The sequence below is a fragment of the Penicillium crustosum genome (assembly GCF_028827405.1).
Source record: "Penicillium crustosum strain IBT 35664 chromosome Unknown utg000001l_segment0_segment0, whole genome shotgun sequence".
Classification (NCBI taxonomy): domain Eukaryota; kingdom Fungi; phylum Ascomycota; class Eurotiomycetes; order Eurotiales; family Aspergillaceae; genus Penicillium; species Penicillium crustosum.
The window spans coordinates 8,458,492-8,476,403 of NW_026623122.1; the positions used below are offsets into that span (position 1 = coordinate 8,458,492).

The following is a 17,912-nucleotide window of genomic DNA, read 5'->3' on the forward strand; positions in this document are numbered from 1 at the left end:
CTGATCGGGCTTAGCGTGGTACCAATACACATCGAAATTGGTTACAATATTTCACTATATAGATGGAGGGGCAATACTGTCATATTACACTACCAAGGACTCATCGGAGAATTCTCATTCTACTAAAGACTCCTTTTGCTATGTTTTGGTCTAAAGCAAGACCAGATACGGGAAGAAAAAAACAAAATGGCCAGAAGACACCGGGACATTGGAAGACGCGAAGTCGAAGTGTACCTAACAAGATATCAGTCCAATGATAACAGCTTCTGCACGATGCTCCTCCTAACGTGGCCGTAATCTATCGACATGTCCCACTTCCCCATAAATCAAGCAACTCCGCAAGGCACCATGTCGGATCACTCAAATACGGAGACGGTAGTCTATGGACAGGTCCATAATCTACAAAGCATCAATGTCACAACCTTAGCTCCACGCCAGGATGGGTACTGGGTGATGTACGCGAGTCCCAACACAATGCTACCCCAAAGCAATGACTAACGTCTGATGCTTGTATCTAGCTACATCCACGGTGGTGCCTGGCGGGATCCAGTGGTTACATCAGCATCTTTCGATGCTACGGAATCCATACTACGCGAGAAAGGCCTACCTATTGCCGGATTCGCCTCGATTTCGTACCGTCTCAGCGCTCACCCCAATCACCCACAAGACCCAAGCGCTACCGACCCGAAGGACTTCCAAGAAGCGAAACACCCTGAACATATCACCGATGTAGAGGCAGCGCTCGCATTCCTCCAGAGTACATACAAATTCGGCACGCGATACATCCTGGTTGGCCACAGTTGTGGCGCAACGCTGGCTTTCCAAGCTGTGATGGGCACGGTCTCAGGTCATCGTGAACAGGCTACATTGACAGCGCAACCTACTGCCATTGTTGGTGTGGCGGGCATTTACGATCTGCGACGGCTGAGGGATACCCATGTTGACATCTCGGCTTATCAGGAGTTTATTGAGGGGGCTTTTGGGGCGGATGAGACGCTCTGGGACGGAGTATCACCGGCTCGGGTGGCTGGCTCTCGTGGAGTAGAAGGCGGGTGGAAGTCTGGAAGATTGGCCGTTCTTGCATGGTCCAAGGATGATGGATTGGTAGACGGGTCTCAAGTAGAGGTCATGAAGGAGGCTTTGGGCAACTGGGAGAAGACAGAGGCACAGATACCGGCGCAAGAGGATTCAACCCCTGATAGACGGCTTCGCGTCTTGTCGATCAGCGGTATTCATGATGAGGCATGGGAGAATGGCGATCAATTGGCTCGTGCGGTAACGTTTGCATTTGAACAATTGCAGGAAATGAAGCTAGCCCCGTAGTTCTTATTCTCAGAAGGACAAACTTGTTGAGTATTAAAGGTGACGGTTTCAAGTAAAGTACCCGACATAATATATGACTTCATCTTCAGTAGTGAGCTCATCATCTCTCACTATCCCGGCCATAAAGCCTAACAACGGTCTCCGTTGTGAGAAATTGGATAAGTTATGTGGTTTCAATTGAGTCCTCATTTCCCCTAGGGGTGGACTAGACTGGTAATTTACGTACAAACGAAGTCGGAGAAAGAAAAAACCCATCGCAAATATCCATGCGACCCAGACAACGCCGTCGTGAAAACATCTGAAGAAAAGCACAAGCATACCACGTATCCCTCATTGCGCCGAAATGCTGCCCATGAAAGATTCGTAATGGAATGTCTGTCAAGATTACTTGGCGACGTTCATGCGAGCCGAAGCTGCGTCACCGAGGAGCTTGTCGTTTTTGGCTGGCTCCGCGGGACCCTCGGCGTAGTCCTCGTCATATTCGAAGGCGTCATCATCACTTTCGCTGTCCTCGATGAAGCGGTGGGTGATGTCGGCTTCAGCGAGGCGCCACTTGAGTTCTTCACGCTGATTGTCCTGGTAACGAGCAAGGGCAGCTGCAGAGTGCACCTTGAAACCGTAGATACGGGGTTCGTAACGGCGACTGCTCTTCTCGGGATTGAGAGCAGGGTAAACCTGGAAGAGGACGGAATGGAACGAGGTACCAAAGTATGCGCCGTCAATGGATGAGTGGCGGGAGGATTTTGGGTTGTAGATATCTTCGCACTTGGGACAGTACAACTTGACGGTGCTGACATTCGGAAGATCGGACTCGCCCAAAGGAAGCAAGGCGTGTCCATCACACATCACACGTGGGCACTTCCCAAAGTCACTCTTCTTGTACTTCTCGAGCTGCAGGGATGGTTAGTGCTTTTGTCCTAGGGAATAATATTCACAGAAGTTCAGGGTTTAACATACCATTTTAGCAAGACCACGAGTGGTCACGATATACCGAGCATGAACCAAGCCGTAAAGGTGACGAGCAGACTTTTCGATTTGCTCACGCAGATCATCGTCGGCATCAAGATCGAAAACGTCGGTGACAAGATCAAGGGCGTATTGGTAGTAGGAAACCTCGGTATTCAACCCGGTGAGGTTGAAGCGGTCCGTCAGGTAGTCCTCGTCAATTTCGCAGAAATATTCATTGCCGCGAGAAGAAACGAACTGGTAATAGATGATTGTCATTAGCACGATTGTGATCAAGATTGCGTCACGGTATCGACCAGAACTGGGAGGGTAGGTAGTAGTAGAATAACGGGAGGACGTTGAGGACCCGCCACCCCCAGCACCACGGCGAGAAAGTTGCGAAGAATGGTCATTGAGTTGCCGTCCACGCTGCCCGGCGCTAGAATCAGAATCAGGACCAGGACCAGGAGGCCCGTTGGAGCCATTGCGGTCATGGACGAGATCCAGGCGTAGCTGGACGTAGAGGGGGAGCAAGCGGACGAAATACATGAGACACATGATTGCAAATGAGATACACATGAAGGAAGTCTCCCTATCGTGATCGCGTGCAAAATCACCAGCAAGCTGAAAGAATCCACCTGCGCACGCGGCCAAGAAGACTAGCCAGAACCAGAGAACCCAGAGGGTTGGGTCGCGCTCCATGATGAGGAAGGGGATCAAGCGGAGCAATGATAAGAGTAGATGTCAAATGTGCCAGGAGAAGTGTGAAAGGATCGAAAAGGATCGTAGGGTCGTGTCGGGTATTTATGTCGCAGACATGATCCCGCGCGTTTGGTCTGCGAGACATGATCCCGCGCGTTGAGTCTGCGTACTTGACACCGAGACCTTCGAAAATCGTCGCGGTAACAGGCTGACACTAGGCCAGAGTCCGGATTCCGCGGGGTGAGCGGGATAAGCGCATGACAGGCGCTCCTCATTCTCCCATTCCATAGAGATAACAGCTCGCGCGTAGGGAAATGAAATCAAAAAAAGGAAAGAAATTCACTTACCCAGTCTCGCCAGTAGCTGGTATAATCGCTGTCCGTTTCACTATTGAAGTCCTCCATGGTGGGATGGGGTAGTGTACGTTCTCTCACTCTCTGTTTCCGAAGAGGGTTGATGTGGAAGCTGGGTGGATGAAGTGGTGTTGGATGGGCTAAACCTGCACAGCTGGATACAGCAGGATTTATTCACCGATGAGCTCAAGAGCCACAAGACTCTTTACTAATGGATTGGTGTAGGTTATGTTTTGAGGTTAAGTGGGTAGTGGGCAAGATATCCCGCAATTCCTTATCGATGCTTCGCCTACCGGGGGCGGTCAACTTACTGCTCAATGTTCAGACCGCCTTTAGCAATTGATCTACCTGTGCACACATCTATCTACCTAGTACTACAACTAGGTATGCAAGACAGCATTAGGTGCATGATATGAAGTATTCCTTTGTTACAACATAAGCGCAGCCAAGAAAATGATCTACATTATCTGGATCACCTAATATCGCTACAATCCTCTACCTAGGTGAAATCACAATTCCTAATCTCCACAAGCCCTCTTCGTCACAAACTCACAGATGGGACTGAGATTATCCAATGGAAGGAGAGACTTGAGAAGCTTCCTTTCTTGATCAAGAAGACCCAGCCTCCTTACTGGAAAGCTACGACTTTACTATTTCTAACTGGGTTTTTTCAACCACGAACTTCGACGAGACTGAAGGCAATCGTATTTGGCTGTAGTAGGCTATGCCTAAGTCGCCCACGGCGATAGTGGCCTATACCATAAGCACTATGAAAAAAATTATCAACACCAGCACCGCTAGCTAGGGTCGACTGATTATGTAGCATTCTGAAATCAATATACATAGACGAAATATGGCTAAGTGTGGTAAATCGCGACCCGAACCTTATCCCTCGGGTACTACCGAGTAATCAAGATCCGAATACAATCCAACATCATGGGAGATATTGGAATGCACGATGCAATACATATGGGCTGATTGCAGAGTTACGAAAGGTAAGACTAGCCCATGTTAAGGAAATAATTTGGCGACATTTATATTACTGCATTGCCTGCTCAGCCCGTAAAGTCGGGATGTTGAACCCCCAAAAGAAGCTAGCGCCACACATAGCCTTGATTTCATCGACTTCAAATCTCCTGTATATAGTGTGTTTCAAGTAGATGGAGTACCTGACAACCTGGAAGTTTCGATCTAGACTCTAAAAAAGTAAAGAATATCCAAGGGATAAAGTGGTGGTTGTAAACTGCACATTTATTGACAATATATATCTACCCGGGACGTCGACGATGACAAATTTGAAGAATGAAATCGAGACAATCCAAAATCTTTCGAGTAAACATGTATGCTCTTTACTCATTTACAAAATCTCCTGTTAGCTCCCTCATTGATGTAAACTACTCATGGTTGGAGATGCGTAGACAAGTAACGGGGCGATTATGTTGATTGTCCTTCAACCAGAGATATAAAGCTTCTCTACCTATCAAAAACCTTCCCAGGGTTCCTATAGAAAAAGCTAAGTCAGAAATTATCATGAAAAAGAGAGGTAGTCCGGTTTGCGGGTTTCACATACATAATCCAGTGAGGGTCAAAGGTTCCCTTGAGAATTTTCTACGTAAAAGATATAGTTAGCAACCGTCATTTATCCACCGACTGTAGATAATCGTTGATTCTGAATGTGGATGATAAAAGAAAACATACCATAAATGAGATAGTCGCATTTCCGACCTCCTGTTGAAGAGCTTCTTTCTTACCAAACCCGATACCGTGTTCACCCGTGCAAGTCCCCTCCATATCGATCGCCCGTTGAACCATGTTTTTGACAGCTTTCTTGGCTTTTTCATACTCCTCCGGGCTTGTACCGTCATATGTGATGTTTTCGTGGAAGTTACCATCACCAACGTGACCCTTGACACAGGCGTTTAAGCCCAAGGCCGCCGCGTCCTGCTTGCTGGTAACAATTATATCAGCCAGGTGGCTCAATGGGACTGCGACATCGGTATTCCCTGAGAGCCAGCACATTCAATTAGTTTCAAATCCGCCAATGATCGAAGCAGTCTACAACTCACACATCTCTTCGCCCTCCTTACGAAGCGCTAGTAAAGAGTACAGAGACTCTTTCCGCGCCGACCAGAGAAGTGTCTGCTCTCTCTCATCACGAGCGAATTCAAAACCTTGCGAGCCATAAGCTTCAGTAATCTGTTTCACATTCTGAATAGCCTCTTCCAACATAAGCTTCGACCCAGAGAACTTGAAGAAGAGAGTTGGCTTTTCCTGCCATACTCGCGGCCGTGTGACACCACCCTCGTTCACAATACGCATCTGGGTCTCATCCATGAGTTCAAGAGCGGCAACCGGAACTCCTCGGCGGATGACCTTGGTAGCGGCCGAGACAGCATCGTGAATTGTATTGAAAGGTACGACAGCAACAGAGTAGTTCTCAGGTAGAACAGCCAGCTTCAGCGTGGCTTCGGTTACGATTCCGAGTGTACCCTCCGAGCCGACGAAGAGACCGTTTAGGTTGTATCCGGCGCTGGATTTGCGCGGGCGCTTTCGAGTCTTGATGACAGTTCCATCGGCTAGGACGACGGTGAGATTGATGACCCAGTCGCGCATAGTACCGTAATGCACCGCATTTGTGCCTGAGCAATTCGTACTTATCATTCCTCCGATTTTCGCGCTAGGAGCTTTGTATGAAGTTAATAAATGTCAAACTGATGGTAGTGAGTATCAATTTGGTCACAAACCTGGATCCATCGGGAAGAAAAGTCCAGTTCCCATACTCTTTAGCTGTGCGTTCAAATCCACCCACTGAACACTAGGTTGAACCACGACATCCATATCATCTTCATTGATCTTTATGATCTGATTCATATACACGAAATCCATGCTGATGCCACCAAAGGGTGCAGCAGTATGGCCTTCAAGACTGCTGCCCCCGCTGTAGGGAATGATTGGGACTTTTCTTTCATGGCAAATGCGCGCAATAGTGCTGACTTGTTCGGTGTTCCGAGGATATGCGACAGCGATGGGTAGCGTATCGACCCTGACAGATGACCACTCTGCGAATCCATGCATTTTGAGGTCCTCATCGTCTGTTGAGATTATGTCTTCAGTGTCGCGTAATTCGTATTCGATCTGAGCTATGGCCTGTTTGAATCAAAGTAGTTAGACTTACTGACTGGCGCATCGCTGCGCGTGTGAAATCAGATACGCAGAATTGCAGAGCGGAACTCACTTTTTGCATGTCTTCAAGTGTCGCATATTTGACTGTAGGAAGTCGTTCTGGGTCTAGAATAGCACGGGTGCTACTTGGTTTGTTTGCGCCACCGGTAGAAAGCGTTGAGATGCCATAGCCCGCTAGACTAGCGACCACCGCAACACCTACTACCAACCCTTTTCCATTAACCGTTTCTTTTGGAGTGGAGGAGCTTTCGGATGCATTTGGTGCTCTTCGCGTGGAATTGGCGTTAAACCGACGTTGTACCGGACCACGGCAAACCGACGCAATGCGTGGCCGAAGACTAAGCTCCCCAACTTTCCTTAAGCAGCGCATTTTCTCCGATATTTGCTCTAGTATTTTCTAAAGTTGTAAAGGAATAGTTCGAGTCCATTGAGTGCACCAGCATCACTTTTATGAGCTCCCAAATAAGCTTGAAAATAGCTCTGGAAAAATGTGGACCTACTGAGGTGGCGCGATTCGGCTCGGGGAAAGTGTCAGCGAAACTGAAAGAGATCCATAGGACCCTCTAGGGGGCTCAGTTCTAATTACAAGCGGAAATGGACAGTCTTAGAGTATTGGGATCATTTCGCGAGTAGAGCATTTTACGCGGAACTAGTTGGGCTGGATGGTTCTGACCTTGAGAAAGTTTCCCGAGGAGTGAACTACCTCAGCTATAATACATTTATTCATTCAATAGGCTAAATATCATAAAATCTTAAGTTAACATGAGATGATCCCCCGTCTGTTCCACAACGTTGCGCCAGCCAGAATGCATTTGTCGATTTGTTGTTGGTCCCTGCCTCCAAACTTCGTGCACAACTTGTATGCCTGTCCTCACAGCTTCAATTCCATATACTTCCACTCGCTCGTACCACAAACGAAAGCGTTCTTGGTGTCTAGGCTCAAAGGCCTCAGTGGCACCCATGAATGCTGGCCAGAAAAGCGGGGCAGCAAGGATTTTAGTTTCCGCTTTGAGCTGTTCAATGGCCTCGATACTATCTAGAACTGCCTGGACATATTGGCGGAGATACCGATGGCTCATTAACCTGACACTCTGCGAGAAATAGATGATGAGAGCATTTAGGAATGCTCGAGTCTGGTGGTAGATGATGGTGGCACTGATGCCATTTGTAGACTCTTCGTAACGATGAAGCCGCTCATCGAGTGGCCAGTCCATGATCTTCTGTTCAAGGTCGTCACAAATTTGGTTCAGACTCTCTGGGATAGACGTGTCCTCCGTATTCATGCGATGGTGATTCACCTCATCGATGACCTCGATGGATTCCTTTAGGAGAATCAGAAGGCTTTGCGGTATACCGTATATGCATTCGTATGCCGACATCTCTAATAAGGTGCTCTCGCCTGTTATCATATCCGCCCCCATGGGAATCATCGATGAAGGCGTCTCATCGTCTTCAATGAAAAGGTGCTGCTTGGAAAATACAGGTTGCGGGCCAAACGTTCTTTGTGAGCCTAGTGATGGCGAAAACCTGGAAATTCCGCTTTTTGACCTTCTAACGGCAGTACTTTCATAGATCACGCGCAGGTAAAGGTAGATTCGATGGAGTGATTGAGCCTTCCGGGAGAAAGTCGACTTCCGAGTATTCATATGGCTTATGAGCTTTTCCGCTCCATCCAAATGAACACTGCAAGTACTTGTATCTCCAGACATAACCTGAGAGAGAGAGGTTAGCACAGCTGTGTCAAGATGCAACAGTGCACGGGTGTTTGAGGTACATTAATTGTGATCATTGAAAGCATAGTGGCAAGAAACTCCTTATACTTTGGTCTCTTGTCGGCATAGAGATCCGTTTCCACAGCGTATTTCAGAAGTCCAATGGCGTCACAACGATATCGCGAAGCAATTGTGCCCCAATTCCTAGCTTCTTCTGCTCGGTAATGAGATCTATGATCGTTCGATAGACAAAATGCGCTTATAGAAAGCAATGAATTCTTTAATGCGTCGCGGATCCGTGATGTGGTACATCCAAAGCTTAGTTCACCAGCAGATTGCAGGACACGAGGTAAGTGGATTGTCTTCCAGGGACTTTTGGAGTTGTCAATTACACAGAATAGATTGACGACTCGGTGGCTGTAGTGTCTCATGAGGAGTCGTTCTTGCGACGGAACGACCAGGCTCTCAAGTGTATTTGTCATAGGAGAGGAGATATGCTGCGTCTTGTTCGAGGGGTTTCTCTCGCCCCCCCTGCGGGAGAATCAGCTCCTCTGACTCCAGAGGTTGCGATTGTGCAACATGGTGTGTGTAGGCTGGAGAGTTCGAAGCATTGCCTGGCGTCACTGGGACAACAGCGGGGGCCAATTCTTGTTGCTGAGTAAAGTCTAAGGTCAACGGTTGTCCATGAAGATTGCAAAGGCTCCATGCTGCCCCTGCTTCGGAATTATCATTCCATGGCTCCGACTCTATGGAAACAGATTGCGGATCGAAGATAAGATCGTACCCATCCTCGGGCTGACAGACTTCAGTTGTGCAAGGAGGTGTGACATTATGTTCATCGAGACCAGACGAAGTACTTTGTTGAACACGAAAGACGCCAAAATTCTGAATGTTGGCACTAACATCCTCACTGCGGGGGTTGACAACAGATTCCAGGGAATCAAGATAGTGGAGAATGTCATCTACCTGGTCCCAGTCTAAGGTGTATTCTAGAGGCTCTAAGATTCACATCAATATACTACACACCAAACGGAATAGCAGTGCGCCACAAGGCACAATTCGCCAGTGCAACTCACCTGCAGGCATGAAACGCCTGAGAGATTGGCTCACGGAACCCGCCGGTGGGTCCACCGAGCGAAGGCCACGCTTGCCTGTGGCTGGTGTGAGCCACTGCAAGCGGGTAGAGTATCCCTCACAGCTAAGACCTTTTTCATAGCACTGACTACAACACGGCTTGGCCTCATCACACTTGATCTTGCGGGTCCGGCAAGTCCAGCATCCTGTAAAGGTTTTCGTGCGCTTCTTAGATCGAACTGGGGCGGACATGGGATCGAGACCTCCACCCACCCTCACATGCGACAATCAGCTGCAAGTTGAGTAGACAGGTCGGTGAAGCTAGGTTAGGAGTAAGACACTCAATCTGGATCATCGGCTCCAGGAGAGTGTAGGTAATTCCAATTGTCAGCACGGAGATGGGATGAGAGGAAGTTGACACCGTGGGGAGGTTTACTCCACGATAAATCTCGGGAAGTATGCCCCGCCGTTATCGAACAGATAGCTATGACTATCTCTATCTTGAAACCGAGACCGGGGAAGTGGCGCTGCCCAGGTGAGGGGCGTTTTTCGGTGGAAAGTCACAGCGTCGGCGAGGCTTTCCTAAACCTGGGACCCACTTAAGACATACAGTCCAATCACAGCCATGTAGAGGTATATCTACTTCCAAGACTGGATTTCCACTTGGAGATATGCTGATCATGACATGCAAGTAATTCCGAATTTCACAAAGAATTTAGTATCTTAATTCTGATACACTAATTCCCAACATTCTTAATCTAAGAAATATCGCGAATTGAGTCAACCATCTGCTCACGAACCTTTCAAGAGCAAAGACAACACAATATTCCACAACCATTCAATATGACCACAATTACCGCTACTCACTCCCTCCAGGAGCAGGGTAACTCCATTCCTGTGAAGGCAGATACTCCAGTTCAAGCACCCGGCGCCCAAGCAGCGCTTGCAACCGGTGGATACGAGTTCCCCGGAATTCCCAAGATCGACGACCTGTATAAGAAGCGACAATGGCAGCTGGAGCACATGGCCGGTGCTTTCCGGGTATTTGCACGAAAGGGCTACACGGAGGGTACTAGCGGTCACATCAGCGTGCGCGATCCGATCGATCCGTCGACATTCTGGATTAACCCGTAAGAATTGAAGTCACCCGACTCATGGGTTTCTAGAAAGTTGACACTGACATTTTGTTAGCATGGGAAAGCACTTTGGTATGCTCAAGGCTAGTGATATGGTGCACATTGATGAGGATGGCCAGGTGATCGGCGGCAACAAGACTGCCATCAATGCGGCTGGTTTCATGATCCACAGCGCCATCCACAAGGCACGACCTGATGTCCATGCTGCCTGCCACACGCACTCGCCAGCTGGAAAAGCCTGGTCCACATTTGGACGGCCTCTCAACATCATTAACCAAGATACCTGTAACTTCTGGGGCACACAGGCCGTCTACAGATCATTTGGTGGTGTTGTTCTAGGTGCGGATGAGGGCGAGCGCATTGCCGAGGCCCTGGGAGAGACGGGTCGGGTTATGGTGCTCCAGAACCACGGTCTTTTGACTACCGGTGGTACTGTTGATGAGGCTGCTTATTTATTCACATTAATGGAGCGCTCCTGTGAGGTTCAGATCATGGTCGAGAGCACGGGTATCGCCCAAAACTTGATCGGAGACAAGGAGGCTGAATTCACTGCCAAGGTGAACGCGGACCCAGTAAGTTCGCTTCCAACATATGACATGATTTGAGATGAAATGTCTTCTAATTTTTGCAGGAAACCCTTTATACAGAATTCCAACCAGACTTTGAATATGAGATCTGGAAGTCCAAGGGCGAATTATGCAAGGGGGAATGAATTTGCGGTCTACATTTTTTTGTTTCGTGGGTACGATTATTACAAAGTACAAGGGTCAAATGCTTGATTTCTCAGTTGATACTTCCTCAGTACTAGTTAGTTAAGTTGGTGACGTTGGTGCCTATCTTATAAATCATCTATATAAAATGGTTGCCTGAAGGGCCTGGAGACAATATAACTAGGCAGTAATGTTACTACCTACATGTACATGTATTCATCCCCTCGAAGCTATATCCATGAAGCCGATTGGACAAATCTCTAGAGTCTACACTGAATATGGACTAATCTGCTCCGTACTTTGTATCTCTTTCCGTGATGAGCGTCCAGATCGGGAATGTTGTCGACCAACAGTTCGTCGCGTACTCCACTAATAGCTCTAGTCTCCTAGGCGGCCAAAATATATTGTATTAGTCGAATGTGTTCGATTATTAGTAGGCAACATTTTATTCATAGTAATCGCAAATCTATTCCCAACGACACGGCTGCAGAGATCTGAGATCCGAGATGTATTTTGAATCTTGTTTCCACTAAAACTCAGGGGCACGTTGCTTGTTTTTAGCTATCACAGCTACTTTTGTTCATTCCCCAATACCTTTGAGTCTTTTGTCCCTGAAGCGCTTTGAGCTTCCAGAGTTTCTCAAGGTCAGCATTGCTTATCCGCACTTTCTATCGCAGGTATGATATTTCGCTTCGGTGTAGTCGTTCTCCAAACTGACAAAAATTCTTAGGGGGATAAGGCCAGGGCTCGAAGCTACAGGCTGTAGTGTACAATCGTCTACATCGTCACCTCCCAAGATTGTCATTGATACCTCTCTCTAACGGTCGTCAATGGATCAACAATCTTCCCACCCGGGAAGCAGAGCGGTGACTTCAAGTCTCCAGCTTTTATCCAGAACTGCCTGTCTACACCCGATCCATACTATTTGCACTATAGCCATCTTGGCCAGTACGACCTACATCGGAGTTCTCAAGGATAGCCTTTTCCATGCACCCGGAAATGTTGGAAAGGCCGACTGGGCTTCTTTGCTCACAGGGAGCCGAAGCTTGATTACCAGCCAAGAAACGGGTTGGAAGTGGGATACTTTCAACTCTAATGACATTCCGGAGGATTTTGACCACCAAGCGCTTATAACCTTGAACTTTCAAGGCTCCTCTGCGGATACACCCCAAATCGTTACATCGTCCTTCGCTCCTCTTGTGGAACTGCCGGTGCTTCCCCTTCCCTCAACATCAAACCCTTTGACCGCGTATTCCCAGGATAGCACCTTTGCTTTCGCCGTTCCACACCAAAAGGCGCCAGAACTGGTTGCTGTCGTGCAAAATATTCCTCACAATGCAATCAAGGGCAAATCGGTCGATGGGGGTGCTGAGATGGAGCGCAAAACGTGGATCATGAAGGCTGCCCGACCCAACACAAAAGGAAGTCTTGCTCAGTGGGTTCATGATAGCTGGACGGAATTCCTTGGTCTTCTCAAGCACGCCCAAACGCTAGATATCATTGTTATGGCCATCACCTACATATCGATGCACTTGACTTTCGTTTCACTCTTTCTAAGCATGAGGAAATTGGGGTCGAAGGTTTGGCTCGCCACGACGGTGCTTTTAAGCTCAACATTTGCTTTCTTGTTGGGACTTGATGTCGCCATCAGACTTGGTGTTCCCATTAACATGAGGCTACTTTCCGAAGGACTCCCCTTCTTGGTTGTGATCGTTAGCTTTGAAAAGAGCATCACTCTCACCAGATCCGTTTTATCTCATGCCATAGAGCATCGGAAGCCTCAAAAGTCTCAAACTGAGGGGTGTGGCCCAGCCGGCCGTACTGAAAGCACAATCCAGTACGCCGTTCTAGGTGCCATTAGGGATGAGGGTTATGGAATCGTGTGTCACTACATTCTTGAGATTTCACTTCTCCTTGTCAGTGCTGCTTCGGGTGTGAGAGGGGGGCTTCAGCACTTCTGTTTTCTTGCAGCCTTAATCCTTTTCTTTGACTGCCTGCTGCTTTTTACCTTCTACACCGCTGTTCTTTCGATCAAGCTTGAGGTCAACCGAATTAAACGTCATGTTGACACACGGCACGCGTTACAAGATGAGGGCCTTAGCAGACGGACAGCAGAAGGTGTTGCTGAAAGTAACGATGCCCCGGACAGCACAAGTGCATACTTGTTTGGCAAGGATTTCAATGGTAGCAACATTCGAAAGTTCAAGTTCTGGATTATAGTGGGTTTCTTTGCGGTCAACATTGTGAACCTTTGCTTTATCGCGCTCCAGCCATCTTCTGGTGGTTCATTATACAGCATGTTGGCCTGGAATAGACGTCTCCATGGGATGGCCATGAACCCGCCGCTTGAGCCGTTCAAAGTAGCCGGAGACGGGCTGGAGGAACTGCTTTTCCAGGCAAGAGGGCGTAAACAAGCAACCGTGGTAACCGTGCTTGCTCCTATCAACTACGAACTGGGACATTCCTTTTTTCCTCACCCTTTCCCGTACCCCGGCAACCATGAGTCTACTCAGAATAGCTGGTCATACATCCCGTCTCAGCTTCCCGAATATGGAGTTGGCGAAAGGATGGTCGGTGGTCTCCTCACCAGCCTTGAAGATCCTGTCCTCTCGAAATGGATGTTTGTGGCACTTGCTTTGAGCGTCGCCCTGAATAGCTATCTCTTTAAGGCTGCCAGACTAGGGATCAAAGACCCCAATCACCCAGACCACCCTGTCAATCCAGTCGAGCTTGCCCAGGCTGAAAGGTTTAATGCTGCGCAGACTCTGACTCCTCAGCTCCAGTTGAGCCCCCCAGTTCCCCAGACAGAGCAGTCGAGCCCTGTCAGTAGTGATAATGACAGTGAGGCTCCTTCGCCTCCGACACAAAATTCTGCAAAAGTGACCCCGCCAACCGAGCAATGTTCTCAATCTCGCACTCCCGTGGAACTAGATAATTTACTCAAGCAAATACCCATCAGCGAGTTGAACGACGAGGATGTTGTCTCCCTATCATTACGGGGCAAGATCCCCGGATATGCACTCGAGAAAAGCCTCAAAGATTGCACGCGAGCCGTTAAAGTTCGTCGCTCTATCATTTCGCGTACACCTGCTACGGCAGATATCACGCACATGCTAGAAGCCTCAAAGCTACCATACGAAAACTACGATTGGGCGCGTGTTCTGGGAGCCTGCTGCGAGAATGTAATTGGCTTTATGCCAGTGCCTGTTGGAGTTGCTGGCCCACTTGTCCTTGACGGCAAGAGCTATTTCATTCCTATGGCAACGACCGAAGGAGTCCTCGTAGCCAGTGCAAGCCGTGGCAGCAAGGCTATTAATCTCGGCGGTGGTGCTGTGACAATCGTCACCGGTGATGGTATGACACGTGGGCCGTGTGTGAGATTTTCGCTTCTCGCACGAGCTGGTGCCGCAAAGGCCTGGCTTGATTCTGATGCTGGTCAGACTGTGATCAAAGATGCCTTTAACTCGACTAGTCGGTTTGCAAGGCTGCAGAGCTTGCGCACTACCATCGCTGGTACGAACGTGTATATTCGATTCAAGGCAACGACTGGCGATGCCATGGGGATGAATATGATATCTAAAGGTGTTGAGCATGCTCTGCATGTCATGTCTACTGAGGCGGGATTCGATGATATGGATATCGTCACCCTGTCGGGCAATTATTGCACAGATAAGAAACCCTCCGCTTTGAATTGGATTGATGGGCGGGGCAAGGGTATTGTGGCTGAGGCCATTGTTCCAGCGAATGTTGTCAGGGAAGTTTTGAAGAGCGACGTTGACAGCATGGTTCAGCTGAATGTGTCTAAAAATCTAATTGGGTCCGCCATGGCCGGCTCAATCGGTGGATTTAACGCTCAAGCCGCGAACCTAGCAGCCGCCGTTTTCATTGCTACAGGGCAGGATCCTGCGCAGGTGGTGGAGTGTGCCAACTGCATGACTCTTATGGAAAAGTTAGATTTGAATTGACCGCTGACTCAAATTAAAACAAATTCACTGACCTGGACTCTCTAGTTACCGTGGCTCACTCCATATCTCCGTCACTATGCCCTCCATCGAAGTTGGTACATTGGGTGGTGGTACTATTTTGGAACCCCAGGGAGCAATGCTGGACATGCTTGGTGTTCGTGGATCCCATCCGACCACGCCTGGCGAGAATGCACGTCAACTTGCACGCATCATCGGAGGTGCTGTTCTGGCAGGAGAGCTTTCTCTTTGTGCAGCTCTGGCAGCTGGTCATCTCGTGAAAGCGCATATGGCGCACAATCGGTCTGCACCAACATCTGAAGCCCCCTCTCGGAGTGCATCACCATCTGGCGGAACTCGGATCGCGCCTGGTCCTAGTAATGGTCCCAAAATGAGTGCTGCAGCGGTGGAACGGACAAGACGATGATTGAGTGGGAGCGAATTGTATAATCAGATTAATTCCCTAGTTGAGAATATATCATAAATTAAGAAGTAGCCTAAAAGTTGGCGAAGACATGTTCAAATTGGTATTTCTTTCATGTATAAAGTTATGCCGATAACCTCATGTACTATGAATATATTTCTCGAACAATAGATAAAAGTTTGTACTTCGTATCTGTTAACTGTTATCCCTTGTATTCCCTAGAGAGCGTTCTAGTTTGTAACACCTATCTCCAAGACTACGTGTCATGATATTAGTTATTTGCGGCTGTCTGTCCAAGTTCCAACCTTGGAAGGTTGCATATTAGAGTCCTAGGCCGAGTGGATCGACCAATCAAACTGCTTTGATTTGCTTCCTATTTTGGATCCGCAACCAACAGATTGGGTAGGCCATAGCGAGCCCCACTATCGGTGTGTCGCCGACATCGCCGAAGATTTGAGATAACTGGGGACATGGTGTTGGTCAATTCAATTGACATCTACCGAGGTGTTCCAAAAAACCCATATATCAGCTCCCTAGCTCTAGAAGCTATCCACCTTAGCTTCAACTTTTGTATACTCTCTCACCAAGTCCCTTCGAGGCAATTATTACATTCTAATATCACTTTTTTTTTTCTCTTCACACCATTGATCCTGAGCTACAATGGCAAACCGGGGCAAAACTCACAATGAAGAGGTCTACTGCATCAAGGACCTCGAGCGACTGGGTTCAAGCAAGATGCAAAAGGCCTATCGTGGTATGTTACCCATCGAGATGTAGGAAGCTTCGACTTGCTTAAATCAATCATCGGAAATGCATAATGGCAGACCAGCTGATAAAAGCAATTAGAATATTACAACGAGGGAGCCATGGACCTGATCACGTATGTTATGTCCTACAATCTTTGCGTTGCTTGTCAGACCGCTCACCCCCCATAATAGTTTGCGAGAGAACGAATCTGCCTACGATCGATACATGATCCGCCCTCGCGTACTCCGCGATATTTCCAAACTGGACACCAGCACTTCCATCGTGGGATGCAAGGTGAAGTTCCCCTTCGGATTCTCTCCAACTGCCATGCAGACACTGGCACACCCGGATGGAGAAGAGGGGACATCCAAGGCCTGCGCTAAAAATAATACTCTAATGGGCCTATCGAACTACTCGACGAAGGAACTTGAAAAAGTCATTGCACACAGCACGGGCAACCCTTATGTGATGCAGATGAGTCTTCTCAAGAACAAGAAGGCCATGATCCAGATGATCAAGCGGGCGGAAGGTAATGCTTTAATTTCAGATTCAGCAGAGTGGTTGTGTCCATTTACTAACTTCAATCTTAGCTGCCGGCTTCAAGGCACTATTCCTCACCCTTGATGTACCGTACTTAGGTCGACGACTCAATGAGTACCGTAACAAGTTCGCTGTGCCCGAGGGTATGGAATACCCAAACCTGTTCCCGGGCGTTGATGTGACGAACCTTGAGGACGGCGATGACTCAATGGCCTACGACTCGTCTATCGAGTGGCCACAGATTATGCCCTTTTTCCGCCAACACACAAAAATGGAGATCTGGGGTAAAGGAAGTATGTATACTACTATTCTTTGAAAATTCTGCCTGAAAGGTTAGTTTATTAACATTATCTGTTACCAGTTTACACCTCTGGAGACGCCGAACTCGCCATAAAATATGGCTTTGACGGAATTGTAATCTCAAACCACGGCGGTCGCCAGCTTGATAGTGTCCCCTCCACCCTCGACGTCCTCCGCGAGATCGTCCCCGTCGCAAAGGGCAAGATTCCCATTGCTGTTGACGGTGGTATCCGACGTGGTACCGATATTTTCAAGGCTCTCGCTCTTGGTGCTGACTTTTGCCTTGCTGGACGTCCTGCTATTTGGGGGTTGGCTGTAAGTGCTTTATTTGAGAGTCGATTCAGTGATATGTGTATTAACTTCCATTCTAGTACAACGGTGAAGAAGGTGTGGACCTTGCTCTTAACCTGCTTTACGATGAGTTCAAGACATGCATGGCATTGGCAGGGTATGATATTCAACCGAAGCCAATACATGGTATTATCAGATAGCTAACCCTATTTCTAGGTGCAAAAATGTGTCTGAAATTCAGAAGGAGTTGGTTTCGCTGCTGCAGCCAGATGGCCGTTTGTTGAAGTTGTAAAGAATGGATGCAGAACATAGGATATCATAGGGAGAAGTTATGTACATAGGGCCAAGAATTGCATTAAACTACAGTCAGGTATAAACTCCTTAATTGTGCAAAATATAATAGAAATTTGGCCTTGAGATAATGCTGTATATTTGTTTAGTAGAAGCATATATCTTTGTTGGTTGTGTTATAGTTGTTCCATACTGTGATTCAAAGTCAACTGCTTTACT

The 17,912-nt window shown here is 48.0% G+C and overlaps 9 protein-coding genes across 9 annotated transcripts; 4 read left to right on the top strand and 5 right to left on the bottom strand.

Annotated features, from left to right (window-relative positions):
- Window positions 1-348: 348 nt before the first annotated feature.
- N7487_003127 (arylformamidase) lies at window positions 349-1,323 on the top strand (the record flags this gene model as incomplete). Its single annotated transcript, XM_056870874.1, has 2 exons — window positions 349-455; window positions 519-1,323. 2 exons carry the CDS (start codon window positions 349-351, stop codon window positions 1,321-1,323), a joined length of 912 nt encoding a protein of 303 aa, XP_056735658.1.
- Window positions 1,324-1,707: 384 nt separating this feature from the next.
- Window positions 1,708-2,970, bottom strand: N7487_003128 (casein kinase II subunit beta; the record flags this gene model as incomplete). Its single annotated transcript, XM_056870875.1, has 2 exons — window positions 1,708-2,214; window positions 2,281-2,970. 2 exons carry the CDS (start codon window positions 2,968-2,970, stop codon window positions 1,708-1,710), a joined length of 1,197 nt encoding a protein of 398 aa, XP_056735659.1.
- Window positions 2,971-3,072: 102 nt separating this feature from the next.
- On the bottom strand, window positions 3,073-3,380 carry N7487_003129 (uncharacterized protein; the record flags this gene model as incomplete). Its single annotated transcript, XM_056870876.1, has 2 exons — window positions 3,318-3,380; window positions 3,073-3,246 (listed from the first exon to the last, which is right to left on the bottom strand). The coding sequence occupies exons 1-2, from the start codon at window positions 3,372-3,374 to the stop codon at window positions 3,073-3,075; spliced, it is 231 nt and encodes a 76-aa protein (XP_056735660.1). The 5' UTR covers window positions 3,375-3,380.
- Window positions 3,381-4,802: 1,422 nt separating this feature from the next.
- On the bottom strand, window positions 4,803-6,876 carry N7487_003130 (FAD-binding oxidoreductase; the record flags this gene model as incomplete). Its single annotated transcript, XM_056870877.1, has 6 exons — window positions 4,803-4,824; window positions 4,894-4,931; window positions 5,022-5,326; window positions 5,390-6,007; window positions 6,068-6,470; window positions 6,559-6,876. Coding segments are annotated over 6 exons (1,704 nt in total), but the record flags the coding sequence as incomplete, so codon positions are not given.
- A 382-nt stretch (window positions 6,877-7,258) lies between these two features.
- N7487_003131 (uncharacterized protein) lies at window positions 7,259-8,152 on the bottom strand (the record flags this gene model as incomplete). Its single annotated transcript, XM_056870878.1, has 1 exon — window positions 7,259-8,152. The coding sequence occupies one exon, from the start codon at window positions 8,150-8,152 to the stop codon at window positions 7,259-7,261; it is 894 nt and encodes a 297-aa protein (XP_056735662.1).
- A 531-nt stretch (window positions 8,153-8,683) lies between these two features.
- On the bottom strand, window positions 8,684-9,544 carry N7487_003132 (Zn(II)2Cys6 transcription factor domain-containing protein; the record flags this gene model as incomplete). The annotated part of the gene is made up of 2 exons (XM_056870879.1): window positions 8,684-9,207; window positions 9,295-9,544. The coding sequence occupies 2 exons, from the start codon at window positions 9,542-9,544 to the stop codon at window positions 8,684-8,686; spliced, it is 774 nt and encodes a 257-aa protein (XP_056735663.1).
- Window positions 9,545-10,135: 591 nt separating this feature from the next.
- Window positions 10,136-11,140, top strand: N7487_003133 (uncharacterized protein; the record flags this gene model as incomplete). Its single annotated transcript, XM_056870880.1, has 3 exons — window positions 10,136-10,422; window positions 10,484-11,000; window positions 11,060-11,140. 3 exons carry the CDS (start codon window positions 10,136-10,138, stop codon window positions 11,138-11,140), a joined length of 885 nt encoding a protein of 294 aa, XP_056735664.1.
- An 828-nt stretch (window positions 11,141-11,968) lies between these two features.
- N7487_003134 (3-hydroxy-3-methylglutaryl-coenzyme A reductase) lies at window positions 11,969-15,527 on the top strand (the record flags this gene model as incomplete). Its single annotated transcript, XM_056870881.1, has 2 exons — window positions 11,969-15,087; window positions 15,149-15,527. The coding sequence occupies 2 exons, from the start codon at window positions 11,969-11,971 to the stop codon at window positions 15,525-15,527; spliced, it is 3,498 nt and encodes a 1,165-aa protein (XP_056735665.1).
- Window positions 15,528-16,184: 657 nt separating this feature from the next.
- On the top strand, window positions 16,185-17,694 carry N7487_003135 (alpha-hydroxy acid oxidase; the record flags this gene model as incomplete). Its single annotated transcript, XM_056870882.1, has 7 exons — window positions 16,185-16,278; window positions 16,371-16,404; window positions 16,463-16,800; window positions 16,862-17,104; window positions 17,173-17,426; window positions 17,483-17,559; window positions 17,619-17,694. 7 exons carry the CDS (start codon window positions 16,185-16,187, stop codon window positions 17,692-17,694), a joined length of 1,116 nt encoding a protein of 371 aa, XP_056735666.1.
- Between the last annotated feature and the right edge of the window lie 218 nt (window positions 17,695-17,912).